Below are 21,515 nucleotides of genomic sequence, written 5' to 3' on the forward strand. Positions count from 1 at the left end.
TGTACTCCAATAACTCACTGAGTGTCACCCAATCTGGGACTTTTATCTTCTGGCACTATCAGTTGTTTAATTTTGGATTGTTTCATCATAGAGCTTTTATTATAAACAACACTGAAAACAGGTATACTGTACCTCCTTCTGTTTAGTACTAACAAGCATTAGCTTTGGTGCCACTGCAACTGTCTCTGAGACTCTTCACCAGTGCTACCCCCTCCAGTGTTACTGGCCAGTAGGTGTTTGGTACATTTAGTGTGGCTCTGCAGCAAATGCTTGTGTGACATGGGAAATCCTACCAGCCACACTGTTACCATTAGCATAATCTCTTGCCTTTTAGGAGCATGCAATCCTATCACAATGGAAAGAGAGTGCCATTAATGGGAGAATAAAAGAGCTACTCACAAAAGTAGCTGAGGCTGCTTTTTTAAAAAAAAAAAAGACCACCGTGTCTAATTTTAAATAAATGTTACATTTGTAACTCTAATATTATTGCCTCCAGGTGCTATTTAAACAAAAAATAATAATAACCAGAACTAATATTCCACTGGCGTTAGGGTGGGAGCTGTCTTGGCACATGTACTTTTTTATGGCTGAGGGATTTTTTTTCCTGTGGGCCAATAGCCAAAGGTCACTACAATAATAAAAAATACGATATAAACATAATTTGTTCCACTTAGCTGAGGTTACTTTTTGGAAGCTATCATTAATCTGATTTATAAGGCCTTTAAGAAAAGCAGCAACACACTACATCATTTCTGACAGCAGATTCCGAAATCCTACAACAATGAGATGGCAAAACTGTACAACTGGTCAACTTCCCCTCCATTTTGTGACAACCAGCTGAGACCAGTTTTGCTCTTTATCTGCCTTTGGGTAAAATTTAAGACCAGTATTGCCTTTTTAAAATAGTTTATTAATTATATTTGTATCTTTGATCTTCTGTACACCAGACAACAGAAATATATAATTCCCTAAAATTATTTCAGTCTTTCTGTTCCAACCAGATGATGACAACAGCATCAGTATTAGCTGGAGGCTTAAACCAGATTAACTCAAGCGGGCAGTGAAGTGTACGTTTTGGGGGCAAAGGTAAACCAGATGTTAGATTAAACTTATACAGGGTAGTAGTTGGCATCCTCTGGACTATAATTAGCAAATTAAACCTCTCTCAGTTTCTCTACAAAGTTTAGAGCACACCACAGCTAACCTCAAATTGTTGGCTTCCTGTAATTTTGTCAGATCAGTTCTTGACTGACAATACTTTTGTTTCTTCTTAAAATTGTACAAAGGTGTCTTTATTGTATTATAGACTTATATGTATTTATTTTCGACAAATAAAACAAAGCTGACCTTATCCAACAGTCTAGCAAAGCTTGGGGAAATTACTTTTCTTGGATTACATCTCCCAGAATTTCACAGTAATCCTACCATATTGTAACTTTTCCAAAGCTTTTTGGCTTGTTTGGGTTTAGAAAAGAACTAAGCATATTTACTGATAACACTATAAACAGGACAGGAAAAAGTCAAATATGGGACAAAGTGACACTGATAACTTTGTCCATTCAGACATTTTGTTCTTAAAAGTATGGCTTGGAATCCCCATTATTCAGCCATGTTTGTGGTGCTAATAGGGTTCTTAACTCCGTTAAAATTTTCTCTCCTCTGACAGGCTCTTTATTTGTAATGCCTCTATGGCGTGGCAAAGACCACTGCAACCTGGGAATAGCTGCACTCAATTTAACTAGTACAGATGGATGAGGATTTTGTTCAGGTTGTTTTCCTCATAAAACAGAGGAGGAAGACATAAACTGAAGCTGGAGAAACCACACACTGTGAAAGAAAGCAACCCTGACAGATTCATCTATTGGTATGCAGCCATGTCATCAGCAAAGGCCAATGATAGCCTAGGAAAGAAAGATTGGTTAAACCATATTGTGCAATAAAATTCTGATCTCAGAATCTCTCATGTCAGCCTTAATCACTCAGCTACCTGGCCCCATGGTGCTCTGTTCCACTTGTGACATCAGACCAGCTAGACCAAAAGGAATCAGAACGTCATTTCTGTTTGTATTTGTAATGCTTAACTATTGCAACAAATCAATGCCAGGCAGAAAGGGTCAAATACTGGCAGGGAAAGTGACTTTATTGTGAAAACTAGTTTTCCTCCAATTCAATGAGAAACATAATAAAAATCCTTGGTAATAATTAGATGTTTGTGAAAGATCTCTATCTGAGCAATTGCCATCTGTCCTCACATTATCATGGAATTTGTTGGGCATTAGCCTCTCATTTCTCTGTAGTATATTACTGATAGAACATTGCTAAACCAACTGTGGTTGACAACCAGAAATTTGCAACTTAAAATCTGTGTTGTTCCAGAATAACCAGAAGAAGGGCCAGGTGCTGGATTATAATGAAAATCCCCGCTGCTAGCTACTAGTCTTTTTAATTTTCCTCAGCTAATGCACATGGTTGAGCTGGTAATGACCTTCTGTGATTTTTGTATTAAACAACAGCATACACTCCAATGGCTTTTGTTTGGCAGGCCCAATTCTGATCATTCCTCTGCTATTAATCATTTCAGTGGTGTTTAAAATGTCCATAATTAATATTTTATCATTCTGGCTACATTCTGATGTTGCTTGAACATACATGTCCTGGTTTAATCAAGATAATCAAGATATGGCAACTACAGTCCAGTCCAGGGGACAGGAAGCCTATGTAAACCAGTGGTTCTCAACCTGTGGGTCCCCAGATGTTTTGGCCTTCAACTTCCAGAAATCCTAACAGCTGGTAAACTGGCTGGGAATTCTGGGAGTTGTAGCCCAAAATACCTGGGGATCCATAGGTTGAGAACCACTGATGTAAACAAAGTGCTGAAAGATAGAACAAAACCTCATTACAAATTGGCATGAATTTTGAGTGCAAGTTATCTTTAATGTCTCGTGCAAACTAACTTCAATGGGTTGAGTAGAAATTCAGCAATATTGCAAAATGTTCAATGATCAATATGTCTGGGAAAGGAATTTGCAAGTGGTGCACTGTGAAATGAGGTGTAACCTATGATGTGCTGCTCATCATTCCTATAGAACAAGAGACATAGAATGCAATCAGGACGTTGAATTCAACTATTACAAGCGCTGTGATATTTAACTGCTATGGCTGCATCCTATGGACTCCTGGGGCCTATAGTTTGGGGAGGTGCTCTCAGGTGCAGAATTCAAAGTACATCTCCCTAAATAGTAAATTCCAGGATCCCACAGGCTATGGCAGTTGAGGTGGAATCACAGCACAAGAATTATGTAGTGCAGAACAGCCTCAGGGCTGGCCACTGCCATGCATTTACTGAGGATGTGTTCTAAATTTTCTTTATAATCTGCAGCAAAATATAACTCTTATTTTAGTAACCTGATTTCCATGAAGACAGAAAGCTAATAACCTTTGCAGTAAATGGGGGGAAAAGAGATGTTGTGCTTTGTCACATAGCATAATGGGTGAAGAAAAAGTATGTACCTTGTATCCCAGCTTTCTTCTGTTAAAATCTACATAGTTGTGTTAAATATTAAAAGCAGGACAAATTTGATTACTTCTCATTTTGAGAATAATTTGACCAAAAATAACCCCTATTAAATTCCACTGGAGAGAATCTTCATTATGATGTTAGGATTTGATAATGCAAAATAAAAATTATTATATAAAAAGAAATGTTTGTTTGAATAAATGAGGGTTTCTATTCTCCATCTATCCACATTATTGTACATTGTACTTCTTGAAAGGCAGTTAACAGTCATGTAATAAAAAAACCAAGTAAAAATCACCGAGTCTTATCTTAATGAAAACATTATATTTTGAGGAAAGCTACATGAAAAAAGTTTCCAAGCGAAATTATTCAATTTTTATGAGACATACAGAAGATACTCTTTCTGTGTCATATACTATATTTTCTAGTTTAAATGTGCATAGGGAATTATGCATTGCAGTCATTAATGGAACACAATAGCCTACTAGATTATCAAAGAACGACAGGCTCTAAAAAGCAAAGGAGGCCTATAAAAAAAGAAAAGGTGGTAAGAATTCATAAGTATCGCAATATTCTTTAACAGTCTAAAGAAGATATTGTGCTACACTGAAAGACATCCATAAGTTATTAAGATGAAATCCTAGAAAAGGACAGAAATGGATTTTGCTCTCTACTAACTAACATTCTGTAGACAGGAAAAAAATAATGTAGAACACTGATAACTAACACTTTCTGAATTGGGAATGGTCATGGATATTTGCAAGACCCCATTTTTCCCCACCTCCCATTCCCATAATTTCCTCCACTTTTTCTATTTGTGAATCCCTGAGAAAACCTCACTTTTTAAGCATCTGAGAATTCTTCATAGTTGAGATAGACGATGTCTAGGGAGGTCCTTTGACAACTGCCTTTCATTTTCAAGTTTTCAAACACAGTTCTTCACATCTGATGTGGGGGATCACCAATTGCTTTTTTCCAATGTGCCAGGAACTTACAGTGAATTTCTGCCAACTGGTACAATTGTTTCTTTCTTTCCTGGAAACTTTGCAAGGATCAACAGCCAACACATCATGGACTGGCACCAGCCCAGAGACCACCACTTTGCACAACACTGTTCTAACCCAACCACTTTCAAGTGTAACATGTGTGGGAGAAAAGGAGCTAAAGGTGTTTTTAAATTATAAATCCCTTTCTAAAATACATTATTTCTGAAATTCTTTTCTACAAATACAACCAACAGTTTCCATTCCTTTTTTTTCTACCTACAGATAGAATCTCAAATTCTATCTGTCAAATTGAGGGAGAAATGAACAAATAAAAGGTAAAGGTCTTCCCTGACATTAAGTCTAGTTGTGTTCAGCTCTAGGTAGGGGGTGTTCATCTCCATTTCTAAATCAAACAGCCAGTGTTGTCTGTAGAAACCTCCAAGGCCATGTGGCCAGCATAACTGCATGGAGTGCCATTCCCTTCCCATAAAAGAGGTACCTATTGATCTACTCACGTTTCCATGTTTTCAAACTGCTAGATTGGCAGAACCTGGGGCAAACAGCAGGAGCTCATCCTGCTCCCTGGATTCGAACCACCAACCTTTCATTCAGCAAATTCAGCAGCTCAGTGGTTTAACCTGCTGCGCCACCTGGGGACCCAATATTGGATGTATATCTTCATTGCACCATTATTGCAGTATGACTATACCTCCTATGATGCTATCCTATGGGAATCCCAGGATTAGTATTTTGGTAAGGTATTTAGAATTGTCTATAAAAGAGCTCTGATGCTATTGATATACACTAGAGAATTTGACAATACAGAGACCAATTGATTAGAAAAGTTCTACCTTGTTTGATTGATTTTAACTAGCTAGTTCCTATCTCTACTTCCTCCTCAGGTAATATTAATCCATGACTGACTATGAACCCTTCTACACTATCCTATATCCCATGATCTGATCCCAAATTATCTGCTTTAAGATGGATTATATAAGTCTCCACTGCCAGATAATCTGGGGGCCCTTCCACACAGCCATATAACTCAGAATATCAAGGCAGATAATCCAAAATATCTGCTTTGAGCAGGGTTATCTGGGTTATAAACCAGTTCAAAGCAAATAATGTGGGATTTCATACAGCTGTATGGAAGGGGCCTGGGACAAGAAGATAATTTGGGATCAGATCCTGGGATATAGAGGCAGTGTGGAAGGGGCCTACAACAGGCAACATGGAATATGCATGATTCACTTCATTCACAAGATCTGGAATACTGCAGTGACATTTGCTTTACAAGATCCGGAAAAGATGTCTGAAGTTTTTTGACTTTATAGTTCTTTTTGTTTTGATTTTTTTCATTTGTTGCATCCAATCTTTTGAAATGTATCAGGTTTCCTACCTTTTGTTCTTCCCCTTCATTTCCCCACCAATTAAATGTTACATCCAGCTTCACTTCACTTCACTTTATTTCTTAATTAGTCGCTCTCCACCAAGGTGCTCCAAGTGACTTACAATTTAAAATAGCATTTACACAATATTTACACAATATAAAAACATTCAACATAAAAATATACAACAGTGGCTATTTGGCAAATTAGATCTGATCACTTTACTTAAATGCACAACCAAACAGCCAAGTCTTGAGCGCCTTTACAAAAGGTCGCAACTCCGACATTGCTCTAATATATGGAGGCAATGAGTTCCACAGAATTGGAGCATAGGTCAAAAAAGCTCTATGCCTTGTGTACCTCCCTAGGGTATGTATAGGAGATTTTCTTGGGTAGATCAATGTAACCACTGATGGGGAAAAGGAATGAGGCAGTCCCTAAGATATAAAGGTCCTTGGCCATTTTGAGCTCTGAATGTCAGGATCAGTATCTTGTAAGAGATTCGATGTTCTATTGGTAGCCAATGCAGTTGTTGCAGAATCAGTGTGATATGGGATCTTATAGATGATCCTGCTAGCAGCCCGGCTGCCGCATTTTGGACCATCCGAATCTTTTGAGTTGTTGACTTCGGAAGGCTGGCATATAAGGCATTGCAATAGTCCAACCTAGTGGTGACTGTTGCATGGATTACTGTTGCCAATGCTTCTACTGAAAGGTAGGATGCCAAGTTCCTTGCCTGGCGAAGATGACAAAAGGCCTGCTTACTTATGGCAGTGATCTGGGCCTCCATCGTCAGCGATGAGTCCAACACAACCCCAAGGCTTTTAACAGTGGCAGATGGAACCAGAGCTTCCCCATCAAAAGCAGGCAGAGACTGGATTAATTCTGGTGGCTGGCTGGGCCAGAGTATCTCAGTTTTTGCAGGATTCACTTTTAGTCTGCTTGCTCGCAGCCAACTCATCGCTGCTTCCAAACACAGCCGCGATTCTCAGGAATCGCGGTTGTCCCAGGTTCAAGATGCAAGAGTAGCTGGGTATCATCTGCATACTGGTAGCAATCTATGCCAAAGCTCCACACCAGTCCAGCAAGTGGCCAGATGTAGATGTTAAATAACAGGGGCAAGAGGATAGCACCCTGGGGAACTCCACTGCAAAGGCAGGAGCACTCAGAGCTTTGGCCTAACCACTCCACCCTCTGTCTCCGGTCCCGGAGGAATTAATTGTACCATTTAAGGGCTAAACCTCGTACACCAGACATAGCCATCGATGAATCAGCAAGTCATGGTCCACGGTGCATAAAATTGCATAAACCAATGTTTACCAATTGCCACCAAGCTTTTTAAAAATCATTCTAAAGGATGTATAGCCAAAGTGCTGTAATAAATTACAATAGTTAAGTATTAAAATAATGTCGTATTTGTGATAATATTGAAGGGCAGGCTTATGGAATGGCCCCTCTGAATTCTGTGGCTTGGGCCACTGGGAAGGGGGCTCCCTTTTGGGGCTAGAAAGGGGGTTTCCTCACTCTAGTAAAACTATAATTTACCTTTAAGTGGCATAGTTCCATCTTAGAGAATCCTGGGGTTTGTAGTTTGGTGAGGCACTACAGAGCTGTATTTATAAATTTCGATAAACCCTCCCTAAACTGCACATCCCAAGGTTTCATTGGATAGAACTGTAGCAATTTAATTGAAATAGAAGCACTATAATTCTCTAGTGTGAATGGGTCCTAACTGTCAGCACCACAGTTGCAATGAGCAATATCATTGCCATAAGATGGGACCCCTTTTTGCTAATTATTTTAATACAGAGTCCTGGTTCCCATAGGGGGCAATTTGATTTGGAGGGAGGGGAATTAAAAAAAATGCTTATATGGGGCATGGCCAAAAGAAAAAAAAGAAAAAAAGAAAAGGGGTTGGAAACCACTGATGTAAAGGGATATTGACCTTCCAATATGTCTATAACTCCAACAGTTATGCTTGGGAAATAAAAAAAACTTCTAGGGCCCCTTCTACATTGCCATATAAAATCCAGATTATCTGCTTTGAACTGGATTATGTGGCAATGCAGAAGGGGGCTGATTCTACATAACTGACTCCTTTAAGCCATATGGCCTTAATTTAGAGGACAATAGTATTATTAGCTCCAGCGTTGTCTTCTGAGTTCTCCACCAAAGCCCATGGGAGCACCATGGGATGTTGTTTATCTCTCCAATTCCAGGTAACATCAACAAGAAAGGCAGATGGTGAATGCTTAGTGGGATTTTGTAAATAAATGATTGTTTGCAATAGTTGTATTGAATATAATTTTATAATATCCCTCTGGGACACAGATTCAAGCTTAAAGCATATGTACACACACACACACATTATTTTATACATTTTATTTTCTCAATTTTTATCTGGAAAAACTATATCTTAAAAGTCCACCTTCCTCACGACTGTTGAACTACTAAGTGTGCTAAATCAATTTGCATTATTCACATGTATGCTAATATGATTCCCTTAAGAATTAGCTATAAACAGTCAGCTATCATTACACTATACCGGTTTCCTGGGAGATTAACAATAAAGCAGCTGTCCCAATTAAGCAGAGTGAGGTACAGTAATATTTTATATGTATGCAGCACCTTTCATCCTAAAACATTTTTGCCCATTAAAGGTACATGATGTTATATAATGGATGTCTCTATGGAAGAGTTCTCACCTAAGAATGAAAAGTTGGGGGAGGAGGAAAAATTGCAATGTGGCAAACACCTGTTCTTAAATATGGGGGCTCTACATATCTAGGGAGGGCAATGAAATTCTGTTCTCAGTGAACTGACTGGAACAAGCATTTAAGAACCTGTCTGAAAGATCTATATGGCAAATCCTTTTTTCCTTCCGACCCAGCTTAGTAAAAATGTGAAACACATGAACTGAACATATTCCAAGGCTTTCTTCATTATACCAGCATTTATGGTTGGCTCATGTGAAAATCTTCATATTCTCTAAAGCAGGGATGTCAAAAACATTTTCATTGAGGGCCATATTGACCTTCTGGTTGCCTTCAAAGGGTCATTGAATCCATGGATGCACAGAGTCGACTATAGTCTTTTTACATATTGGTCAGTGTTTTTTAGTTTTTACTTAATTTGCATCTCCAGGTGTTAATGAATTGCAACTCCCATCACTTTTAACTATTTGTCATGCAGATTGGGGATAATAGGAATTGCAACCCAAAAGCACGTGTAGCTCTGTGGCTGAGGAAAGATTAAAGGACATTGCAAAGTCAGGCATCATAGCTTCAAGTCTTGTATCTCAATTCAAACCCCACTGTCCTGATTAAACAGAACAAGCTGCTAATTTCCAGACGTTACTGTATCACAACTCCTATCAGCTCTTGTCATGATATCGAATGATAAGGAATGCACAGCAGTTGTAGTCCAGCATCTTTTAGTCCAGCATCTCATGGGCCATATAAAATTATATAGAGGGCCAGATTTGGCCCATGTCCTCTATAGCAACCTTAGCCTGCCATGAGCCCTCAGACGTTAGGACACAGTTATTACTATCATTCCACCACCTTTTGCCCTGATGTCTGAAGATGAAGGGAATTCTAACCCAATATTTGGAGGTTGAGGATGATTGCTCTAAATCATGGTTTGGAGGATTGAGTGTGTGCTGTGGTTTTAATACTCTCTCATCTCCTGGGGCAGTTCCAGACAACCCTTTATCCCAAAAGCATCCGCGTTATAAAAAACACAGATTTTTTTGGGGGGGGGGGCTGTCCGCAACTACCCCAGAAAGCACGTGCTTTCTGGGGTGGGTGTCCACATGTTCTCTCGGGACTAGCCCGAGAGAATGTGTGGAAACCCTATCCCCCTCCCCATAATATCCCAAATCCCTTAGAAAACAAAGAAAAACTTACGAAGCCTCCATTAGAATCCTCAGCGAGCTCTCCCAGCATGTAGAAATGATGTACCAGGATAGCAGGGGGGAAGCAATTTTCCTCCCCCCCCCCCAACTCTCCTGGAGCATTCCGGGAGAGCTCATTGGGGCTTCTAATGTAGGCTATGTAAGGGTTTTCTTAGTTTTCTAAGGGATAGGGGCTGGGGGGGGGGTATTCTCACAGTTTACCAGGCCCGGAAATAGTGCATTTATTTCATGCCTTCCAAGAAGACACGGAATATATGCACTATCAAATTAATTTGCTATAAACCAGGGTTTTCCTGGTTTGTAGCAAATTAATGCAGGATTGTCCAGAATGTTGTCTGGATAGCCCCTCCTTTATTGCGGGAGTTCCCACAATAAAGGCCCTGTCTGAATGAGCCCCTGACTAGCTAAGATTCAATTATTTATTTCTTCTTTAGCACAAACTCTGATTCTACAAGCTCATCTGAATCAACAAACTATGGTTTATATAAAGCCTAAAAACCAGAACTTAAGTCATGAATCACAGTTCACAATTCCAATCTAAAGGGTAATCACAAACCACGGTCTGAAGGTTCAGAGCTAAAAATAAGCTGTAGTGTACTAAGGAATGCATTCAGTACTGGAATTGTTTGAAACTATTTACATCTTAGGCCCCTGTTGCTCCGTTGGTCTGCTTTCCGTTTTTTGCAAAATAGAACACACTTTTAAAAAACCTGTCATGTTTTTTGCTTATTAAATATAGAGAGTGTAGTCCAATTCATAGTCCCATTGATTTGTTTCAATGAAAGAGTGAAATTTGCTAGCATTAATTTCCACATTTACATTTTTGAGTGAGTTTTCTCTAGTTGAGACTCATTCTGAGTTATGCACCCCATGTAAGTTAAAGTAGTGTTAAATCTCATTCATTCTACAGTGTAGATACACCCCAATTCTAGAAAAGATTATGTTGAATTTTTTTTCTTTCAGTATCAAAGATGCTACAAGATTCTTTTGAATATTTACATTACAGTCTAACATGGATGTGGCTGTGTATAAATATTAGGAGGTCACTGTAAATTGCTATGAATTTCACATAGTAAATTAAAAAAACCAATAATGTGTAGAACCACTGAATCAGCATTTGCTTATTTTCATGCTTTGGTTATTTTTTCAACTGTTTCCAGCAGCTAATGGAACTAGTTGGAAATCGTGATTGCAAGAAGATCGGCCAAAAAAGTAGATGAAGCATATGAATTTTAAAAAAGTGTGAAAGGAGGATTCCTAATGAGATTATGTCACTGATAATATACAAAATGTTGCTTTAAATATTGTTTTCTAAAACGACTTTTATCAGCTAATGCTCAAGTATTGAGGAGCACATGCTGTGGCACAATCGGATAATCAAAATATACCACTCATAGCAGAGAAAGGAATAATTAGCATTTACAAATTAATTAACTGAAAGACATTTGAATGTTGGTTCTCTTTTTCAGTGCAGATCAGCCATATGATACATTCATTCAAATCAGCATTTCATTCTAGACATCTTTGGTTTAGCTTTCATAAGAACCAAATAAATAAGGAGTATAAGAACCAAATAAATAAGGAGCAAAATACAACAGACGTTTAGTGTTGCATTCCATTTGTACAGAAACATATGAACAGAGCTGAGACTAAAAGAGCGAGTACCACTAAACTGATAACTCTGCATTCTCCCACAACTTTCCAAAAATATTCAGTTCTTGATATGAATATACAAAAATGAATTGCAGATTTTTTTCCAGTTCCAAGCCAGGCCTATCAAATGATTTTTAAATTATGGGTTTAAAAGTTGAATTTATTGTTTAATATTTGTTGTTTTTGATGAACTGTTTCAATTGATGTTATCACTTGGTGTCTGTCCTCGTACCCCATCTTAATTCACAGGGGAAGGTGAGCAAAAGATTATAGTAATAACAATTTGGAGGAGGATGAGGAAGAGGAATTGTTGTTATTGATCAAGGAAAGTATGTCAACTATAGACCCAAGAACTAGGTCTATAGTTGACATATTCACGAGAAACACATTTGTTTCATTGTTCAAATACTTAGTTATGAACTAAAGCAGGCCAGATTTATTCTGTTTTCCATACCATGAAACCAGATCACAAAGCTTGTGTGAGAGTTTAATTTTAAATTATACTCACCATAGCCTTTTGGAAACTTCTTCCATTTTAAGTGAACAGTCAGCTGAAATATAAATACCATAGGCCAGTCTTTATAATATGGAGAACCATGGATTAATTCTTCTTTTGCCAGCTGTTCACGCTTTGCTAGTTCCTGAAAGACAGTTTAATGCTCAAGAGTAGCAACAAAGATCTATTTTAAAAGAAGCAATAGGGAAACAAATATAAAGAGGGGAAAGATACTTTCTACAGGAGGAGCCAAGTACTACAAAATGTGAAAATCATATATATTATGGGTTTTACCTTCATATAGGCATTTTATTTTTCAGTTAGAACTTAATATAATGGGAAATGGAAATTAGTATAAATGTGATGGAAATTACGGATAATGGATGGTCATAACATTACATTCAGAAACATCAGTCTTACATAACAGATATGCTGCAGAACTCTTGAAGCAGGTATAGGTGTGAAAGTAATTGGTGGCTATTTTGCATTTAGTTCCAGTATGTGTGAATTTAATATGGAAGTGTAGGAATGCAAGACACAATTAGATGTGAGGATTGTCTTGATATATTTGTCACTTGTTAACTATACGTAATCATTTGTTAGAGCAGCCAGATTCCAAGTTCTAGTCTTAAATCCTGGGGCCTGGCAAATATTTGCTTCATCTGCAAGACTTTTTATATAAAGGGCACACCCTAGTTGAATCTTGGCTAATTACATCCTCAAGGGGTGCTCTTTACAATATTATCCTTGCAATATTATTAGGGCATATGCCTTTAATATCACAAGAGGTTTCCTCTAGGTCTCAGACTTCTGCCCTGAAATCTTAGTTGTGTTAGTCACTTTACATCCAGAATACTACTTTTAGTTTGTTATTGTTAACTGCCCTCAACTCAACTTCAACACATGCTGTCCCTGTGAATGAGACACCTCCATGACATCTTATCCTCAATAGCATGATCAGGTCCTGCAGATGCAGGATTGTGTCTTGATTGATTTTGTTTATCCATCTGGTACACAGTTTTTCTCTCTTCCTGCTGCCCAACATCTTTCCCAGCATTATCATCTTTTCTACTGCTGGTATCATGAATGGTTTAGTCAACCCTTTTCATATAATCATAGAGTTGGAAGAGACCTCATGGGCCATCCAGTCCAACCCCCTGCCAAGAAGCAGGGAAGTTGCATCCAAAGCACCCTCGACAGAAGGCCATCCCACCTCTGTTTAAAAGATTCCAAAGAAGGAGCCTCCACCACACTCCGGGGCAGAGAGTTCCACTGCTGAACGGCTCTCACAGTCAGGAAGTTCTTCCTCATGTTCAGATGGAATCTCCTTTCTTGTAGTTTGAAGCCATTGTTCCTAGTCTCCAGGGCAACAGAAAACAAGCTTGCTCCCTCCTCCCTATGACTTCCTTTCACATATTTATACATGGCTATCATGTCTCCTCTCAGCCTTTTCTTCTTCAGGCTAAACATGCCCAGCTCTTTAAGCCTCTCCTCATAAGGCTTGTTCTCCAGACCCTTGATCATTTTAGTTGCCCTCCTCTGGACACATTCCAGCTTGTCAGTATCTCTCTTCAATTGTGGTGCCCAGAATTGGACATGATATTCCAGATGTGGTCTAACCAAAGCAGAATAGAGAGGGAGCATGACTTCCCTAGATCTAGACACTATGCTCCTTTTGATGCAGGCCAAAATTCCATTGTTTTTTTGTTTTTGTTTTTTTGCCGCCGCATCATATTGTCAGCTCATGATTAACTTTGTTGTCCATGAGGACCCCAAGATCTTCTTCACATGTACTGCTCTCGAGCCATGCACCCCCATTCTGTATCTTTGCATTTCATTTTTTCTGCCTAAGTGGAGTATCTTGCATTTGTCACTGTTGAACTTCATTTTGTTAATTTTGGCCCTTCTCTCTAATCTGTCAAGAACGTTTTAAATTCTGCTCCTGTCCTCTGGAGTATTGGCTATCCCTCCCAATTTGGTGTCGTCTGCAAACTTGATGATCATGCCTTCTTTTGACTGTTATATTGTGATAACTTTACTTTTAGTGACTTCTCTTTTGACCATCCCATGTATATTCTCGACAAGAAAAAGAGTTTCAATAGATCATAATTCCTCATTCAAAAAAGGGGTAGGTAAAGTTAACTGAAACATTTTGCAAAAAAAAAAAATCATTTAAACTATTCTTGCATAAAAACACTCAATGTTTGGTGCATAAAAAAAATAGCAAATGCAATATATATGGAGAATATTTCTGTTTTTGATCAGCAAGCCAATCTTTTTCACAGATTGCACATTCAAGCATCTTGAATGAGAAAAATTATCAAAAATGAACAAAACATCTTGTAATCAAACCTAGCAACGATGTTTTTTAAAAGAAGAGACTTTCCCTCCCTGACAAAGTTAGGGAGGGAGAGCAGTTTGCCTCTTCCCCTGAAGAAGAGGAGGGATGGTTCCAATTGAGCCATCTAGAAGAAAGAGGCGTGGCTAGCCAAGGTGCAGCCAGCCTTACGCTATTCAGCTGCCAACCGCCGACCTGCCACTCCCACCCATTAACAGTATAACTTTGTGGTTGCCTATTGAGACCGGGTAGGAATTTTTCCTTCCTGTGTTCTGGGAAGGTTTTTTCGCATATCCTATACTGTTTAGGGGCTAGCTGGGATGATGGGTTCTGATTAAATAGACCTAGCATAAATAGCTAGGGAAACCCAAAAAAGTTGGTGTACATCTAAGGAACCCCCTTTTGGGGTGTAGGCCTTTACCTAATACACTCACTTTGATATCCAATTAAGGGGCGATATGAAATTGAATGGCCCAGAAATTGAAAGAGTCTGGTCTCAACAACTTTGAGAGAGGCTTCTCTAAATGTTTTGCTTTGAGGTTGCCCAGGTTTAGGTCACCAGGGGACCCAGATGTTTTGTCCTTAAAAGCCGAGGGGTAGGCCAGGTAGGGACGCTACCTCGGCTTCACCACACCAAGTCCAACACATTCATAGTTTCGTTATAGGAAAGTTAAATAGGTAACAATTAATAAATGTCGCCCAATTATTAACCCAATATATTTGTGTCTGGTCTCTTCATTTCAGGGGTGGGTAGGCAAACATACAATGAGCATTAAAATTACATTACTTCCTCAAATGCTAAACAATGGAATGGGGCTTCTAGTCAATAATTTGTTCTGTTGATTCCTTTTGTTTGACTTAATTCAACTTAAGAACAAACCTACAGAACTTGTCTTGTTCCTAACTTGGGGACTGCATGTATGAGTTTTTGTGTTATTTTTAATTAGGCTTTGAACTGTGTCTGGAAGAGGACATAAGGAATGTACGTCTTTCAGGACTCAAATTCACAGCTGTTATTAGGAAGAACAAAGAAAAACCCACTTGTAATGGACACATAAGGAACATTCATTAGTCATATTATGAGTTTAGATATTTTGACACTACTCTGACAGTGAAAAAGTCTTCAAGGCATTGGGAAATTATTATTGCCTACTTAAGCCAAAGTACTGCCCACTCTAACAGGAACTAAGATCTAGCTTACTATTACAAGTTATAGATTCTTTAAAAAACTATATTGACCCAGACAAAGTTATTATGCTTTTGAACTGGCAAGAATTTGACTGTTGCCTTTCAGTGGCAATATTCCTGAACAAAGTTTGTAAACAGAATGTGCAGCAAAAGTGAAGCCCCCTTTTCTATAATTTATACTGTATTTTATACTGTTTTGCTATATATGCCAATAAAGGCTTATTGGATTGGAGTTATTTGGGCTGTATGGCCATGTTCCAGAAGCATTCTTTTCTGACATTTCACCTGCATATATGGTAGGTATCCTCAAAGGTTGTTAGGACCTCACAAACTCTGAGGAGGCCTGCCAAAGATGCAGGCGAAACATCAGGAGAGAATGCTTCTGGAACATGGCCATACAGCCCAAAATACTTACAACAGTGATTCTGGTTATGAAAGCCTTTGATTATGTATAGAAAGGAATAGGAAAGCCAACAACATGGTAAAACAGCCGCTCGGTATTTGGGGGCAGAAATGTCTTTAGTAGATGTTTTGACCTTCCAACATCTTCTTCAGACTAATGCAACCCTTAAGTTCCCACAGGTTTCCACTCTTTTTCTAAATAATATGTTAATGAGAAATTGCAATAACCATTTTTCCACAATTTCCAGACAAAACACTATTAATGGTCAAAAACCTGACTTCAGTGATTCAGTATATTTAAATAACACAGGGCATCTGTCTTAAGGATACTGTGGAAAAGGTTATCTACCCAGCTGAGTCCAATTGCCATTTGACTTTTTGTTTCCCAAGGGCTTCTCCTTAGCCATCACTCCTCCTGATCAGTATGCAACTGGAAAAACCTGGCTCTGACTTTGCTTGATTCTGTTTTCCTTACCATGCCTGCCTTCTTCCTTCTGTTTCATTTCTTTTATCCTGTAAGCTTGAAAGTGGAGCCTCCTTCAAATATTTAAGTGACATCTAATCATTGGGATGTCGTGATGTGCCTTCAAGTTATTTCCAACTTATGGAAATCCTAACTAGGATGAACCTACATGGAGTTTTCTAGGCAAGATTTGTTCAGAGGAGGGTTGGTTTTGCCTTCCTCTGAGGCTGAGAGTATGTGACTTGTCCAGTAGGTTTTTACAGCTGAGAAGATATTCAAACCCTGACTCACAATTCAACATTCAAATCACTATAATATGTTGGCTCTGAGCTGATGGTTTCTACATTGCTGAGGTGGCACAACTTACCAATATGAGATAAAACTTTTCAGAGACCATCCAAGCCCCTCTCTACACTAAAGTTATATCCTGGGATCTGATCCCAGGTTATTTGCTTTGAACTGGATTATATGAGTCTTCAACTGCCATATAATCTGGAATAATCAGATAGTGTAGAAGTGTAGCCCAAGATGCTGTACACATTGCGGGACGGAGTACAGCAATATGAACAGATTAAAATATGTTATAAAATCTAGAGTGGTTTCACCATCACCTCCTAACAAGGAAATCATGTGCCATCTCCCACTGTTTCTAACAATAGCTGTGTTGTAGTAGAGTCTGTTGGCAATGCTGCAGCTGGTAGTAGGAGTGGTAGAGGAGGGAAAAGAGGCACCCAGGTGTTAGACGAGGAACAGCAAAGGAAGAGGATCCGGGAGATGTCACCCACTGATGAAGAGTCCTTCGAGGGGTTCTCCAAGAGTGAAATGAGTGAGGAGGAGGAAGGATACAGATGGGAATAGAGGGACTAAGAGAATTACTCGAGAGCAGGAATCAGATGAGGAGCGTCAGAGAAAGAAGATCTGGGACATACTTACTGCTCCCACGGAGGAAGAGGTTTCATGGGTTTTTCTGGGAATGATGGGTCTGGGAGTGATGGGGATGAAGAGGAGCCACTGGGTTGGACAGGAAGTTCAGAATGTGTGTACTCAACCAACGTTTAATGACACTTTTGCGGGGTTTTCTGGTGGCGGGGATTGGCAGTCAGGTGATACTGTGGAATCATGGGGAGATCTAAGTCTTGACATGAGGTCGAAGAGTTGGAGGGATGGGCGTTGGCGCTCAGCTGTGGAAGCTAAGCCAGCTGAGAGTGATGAGGATGTGGTAGAGGGCAGCTCATCATCGGATGATGAGCTGTAAGATAAATGTAGGCACTGGAATGATAGAACTTTGCAGTAGGCAAAGTGTTGGTTGCATGCCTTGGATCTTGTCGCTTTCCTGTTGGGCTTGAATCCTGGATCTGCAGGTTGCTGTTTTGCTTCATGTACTGACCAGCTTGGATTCTCGTAAGTGGGGATTTCCCATCTCCTTGACTTCGGACTGCTTTTGACGATGACACTGCCTTGTGGATTTTAGAACCTTCAACTGGGATTTCTTCGACTTTGGACTGTGTTTGGATGACAGCTTCTCTTCACGGCTCTTTATTTGTTTTCATTGAACTGTGTGTTTTTGGTGTGCTTTGGAAGAACTCTTGTTTAATTCGGGGGTTTTGCCAGTTTAATCCGGATTATTGACTAAGTTTGTTTTACAAGCTAGAAATTGCTACAACCTTTGAGTTTTGACCAGAGGCACTGAAGCAAGTGTCTCTGAGTCCTGTTTACTTTGCTTTAATAAATTATTGTTTTGGACATACTCCTGTGTCTGGCTCTTTAAGGCATCTGGGTTCTGACAAGCTGGGTGAAATAAATATTCCAAACATGTTCACAGCGCATCCATATAAGTTTACACATAAACCTGTACAAATGATAAGTTACTAATCTGACTGTAAACCACCAGTGAGGAAAAGTATCCATGAACTGCACTTTTTTTCAGTCTGGGATTAATTTGCCAGATGCAATTTGGACTTTTTAAGAAAATACTCACCGCTTTTATTCTTAAGTAATCTATAGATGAGATTTTGAGGAAATCACAGTCCTCCTCGGTAGAAATGATTAGAGTTTTATATTTCAGCCGTCCAGGAAGAGGTACCAATGTCCCAAAGCAACTACCTACACCAAGCTAGAGAGAGAGGGGAGGGGGAAACTCAGCATTTCATATTAAGTACTAGGGATAATGCCATAAAATCTAGATTTTATTTGCTTAGTTAGATATTGCAAGAAAAACAATTATGTACACCCTGAAAATTCGGTCGTGCAGGGGTCAGGACTGACTGATATATTTTACAGAAAACATACAATAAAATTAGGTTCTTGTGGGGTTTTTTGGGCTATATGGCCATGTTCTAGAGGCATTTCTAGAAATGCCTCTAGAACATGGCCATATAGCCTGAAAAAACCCACAAGAACCTAGTGATTCCAGCCATGAAAGCCTTCGACAATACAATAAAATGATCATTAACCATAGGAAATCTGTGACACAGACATCTTTAAAGCAAACAAAGAAATCCATCTAGTAAAAAATCTTATTACAATGGACAAAAGGTTAATTATGTGAACGTAGTTAAGTTTTCCAAAAACAAGAGGAACACATTTTACAAGGCTTTCTCTTATGTTGCAGTCTAGACTATAAAATCACATTAAATTTAGAAAAGGAAAATTACAATTTAACATAAATTCATATATATGAGAATTTGGAGTAGTTTGTTATTAAGATCCACCTGACAAGAGGAGAAGAAAGTGGTGATAGCCCTCTATTTTGTGTTCACTCCACTACCACATCTCTCATTTCAATATTCAAAAATTAACCACATCTGTGAGCCCACTAAATTTCAAGATCTCTTACACTTAAAGTATTTTGTGGCAACTTTAGAGGCCACTAAGTCCATTTGCATGTCCATTTTATGAGAAAATGGAATCCATTTGAAAAGAGGAGGGGAAGTTGGTAATCATGGGGTATATGGTGCCCCTGAGATTCCATTTTCTACCCACTGAAGCCTCCAGAAACATCCCCCAGAAAAATTGAAAAAGAGGGGGAATGATTCAGCCACAAACAGAAAGAACAATTCAAAACCACTGCAACATGTGGCGATTTTACTTCTACACATCCAAAGGCTACCACAACGTTTTATGTTTCTCATTTCTCTCCCCACCCACAACCGTTGAATGAAACCCAATATGATGTGATGTTACTTCTAAATGAGTGGTTCCCAACCTGAGGTCCACAGGCCACCAGTGGTCTGCAAAAACTAAAATATTGTCCTCACTGTTACTACACAGTTGCAACAAGAGCAACTGGTCTCATGAAACCCTCTTATAGTCCTGAGGCTTATTAAATATGGTTTTCTGTGGGTGAGCAGATGATGACTACTGGATGGCATATGTTCTGTATCAGAAACCAGAGCTGATGTGGTCTATCCATTACAATTTTCTGAATCAGCACCCCAAATAACCAAACCAAATCTAAAGTTGACCAAAAACTGATTTGTAACACTTTTGGTCAGAAGAGGGTTGGGAACCACTGTTCTAAATGCATGCTGGTGTGGCATTTGTAAGGGTGCACAGAGAAGAAATGGATCACACACTTTCTTGAGTAACTGAAGATGTCATTTGGAAGGGTGGGGATTCAAGTTAAGAATCAATGGAAACACATAGAGCTCTTCTGTCTACACAAACACCACAGATTATCACAGACTGCTCTCGGATCACAAAGCCAATCCTACAAACAAAACATGCAGATTCTACCTGGCCATATTGAACCCAGCTGCCTTCTGTGACATCCACAGAGAATAGTGTCAAGTTCACATTGTTTCTATAGGTGTTTTATCAAAAGCCATATTTGCATGTTTTTAAAATTCCCGATTACGTAGAGTAATACACACATCATTGCTGTTGTTGTTTCAAATGTTAGTTCATTGGAAGTCTGAATTACTTACATATCTGAAATTTTCAGATGTGCTACATTCTACGTATGAGTCTATTTTCAGGTTTTATTGTCATGCTTTCTGTGCCTAACTGATTTACAATATTTGCTGAAGACTATTTTCCTCTCATTTCTTCCTAATTCAGCTTTATTATCTTACAGAATGCACATTGAGGCATCATGTAGCTACTGTGTTCTTTCTGTCAGTTAATTAATGTACAGAATATATAAAAATGCTACAAAAAGTAAATAGGTATTTGAAATATATTGCTTCCCAATACATTATGTACCCTACCTATATCCTACATCCATATGCTCTATAAATCAGCCCCATTAATTTCAATATAGCATATTACTATGGAAGTAAAAGCTCTAATTCCAGAAAGACATATTGTTCAGTGTGACAAAAGAGAAGAGGAAGATGGAAAACATCAATTGGAAAACATCATTAACTGAGAAGAACACATGTATCAAAACTAAGAAAATATCTATTTCACATGAAACTTTGAAGCCTACACTACAATGGAGAAGTAGATTTCTCTTGGCTGTGAACAACTATGCAATTTTCTTTTTTAAATGTTCCTGTTATGTTCCCTGTTTTTTCTGTATCTTTGGAAAAGGCTAATATTTTGACTCTAGATTTTAAAAGTTTTATTTTAGCTGTTTCTTGGAATTGGATATAGGAGTCAATCTGCTGTCCTTTGCATTTGGGAACTGCTGTCTTCTGCATTTGAAAATTTCTGACAAAAATAAAAGGAAAGTAGAGGAGTCTAAAGAAAACAGACCAGGAGAAATGCATAATGCAGTCATGAGCTGGGCAGTTGCATTACTATAGGATTGGCACTTTCTGAGAACCTATTTTCTGTCCCTGGAATACTGGATCAGCCATGTAGATTACCAGAAATGTAAAGGTGGCCAATGACTCCATTTTTGTGCACTAATGAATGCATTCCAGGTTTTTGCTTGATTGAAAAGAGCTCTCTATAATGCTGTATTTTTTTGGGAGGGAGGGGGGCATTCAACACTGAGAAGAGCTCTTTTCAAGCCTAGATTAAAACATGAATTGGAATCACTGCCCTACTGATATTAGAGCCACCAGTTGCCAGTGCAAAAATGCCCAAGAATAACAAAGAATAGGAAAATTGAACATAGCCAATAGTTCATTAAATGTACACAAAAAGGCATTGTAATGGTAGACGTTACCATATTAGTAGTGTCTGTGAGGTTGAGGCCTGTGATGCCTCTGAGGATGAGG

The 21,515-nt window shown here is 38.8% G+C and overlaps 1 protein-coding gene across 1 annotated transcript in view; it reads right to left on the reverse strand.

Annotated features, from left to right (window-relative positions):
- Positions 1-21,515, reverse strand: part of CNBD1 (cyclic nucleotide binding domain containing 1) — a 171,897-nt gene that overhangs the window by 58,958 nt on the left and 91,424 nt on the right. Inside the window, exons 7-8 of the mRNA XM_067467033.1 lie at positions 18,326-18,460; positions 11,969-12,101 (exon numbers count right to left, since the gene is read on the reverse strand). Coding sequence (XP_067323134.1) covers positions 11,969-12,101; positions 18,326-18,460 — 268 coding nt within the window. The remainder of the gene's footprint in view (positions 1-11,968; positions 12,102-18,325; positions 18,461-21,515) is intronic.

This window comes from Anolis sagrei, chromosome 4, assembly GCF_037176765.1.
Source record: "Anolis sagrei isolate rAnoSag1 chromosome 4, rAnoSag1.mat, whole genome shotgun sequence".
In the NCBI taxonomy this organism is placed as follows: Eukaryota; Metazoa; Chordata; class Lepidosauria; order Squamata; family Dactyloidae; genus Anolis; species Anolis sagrei.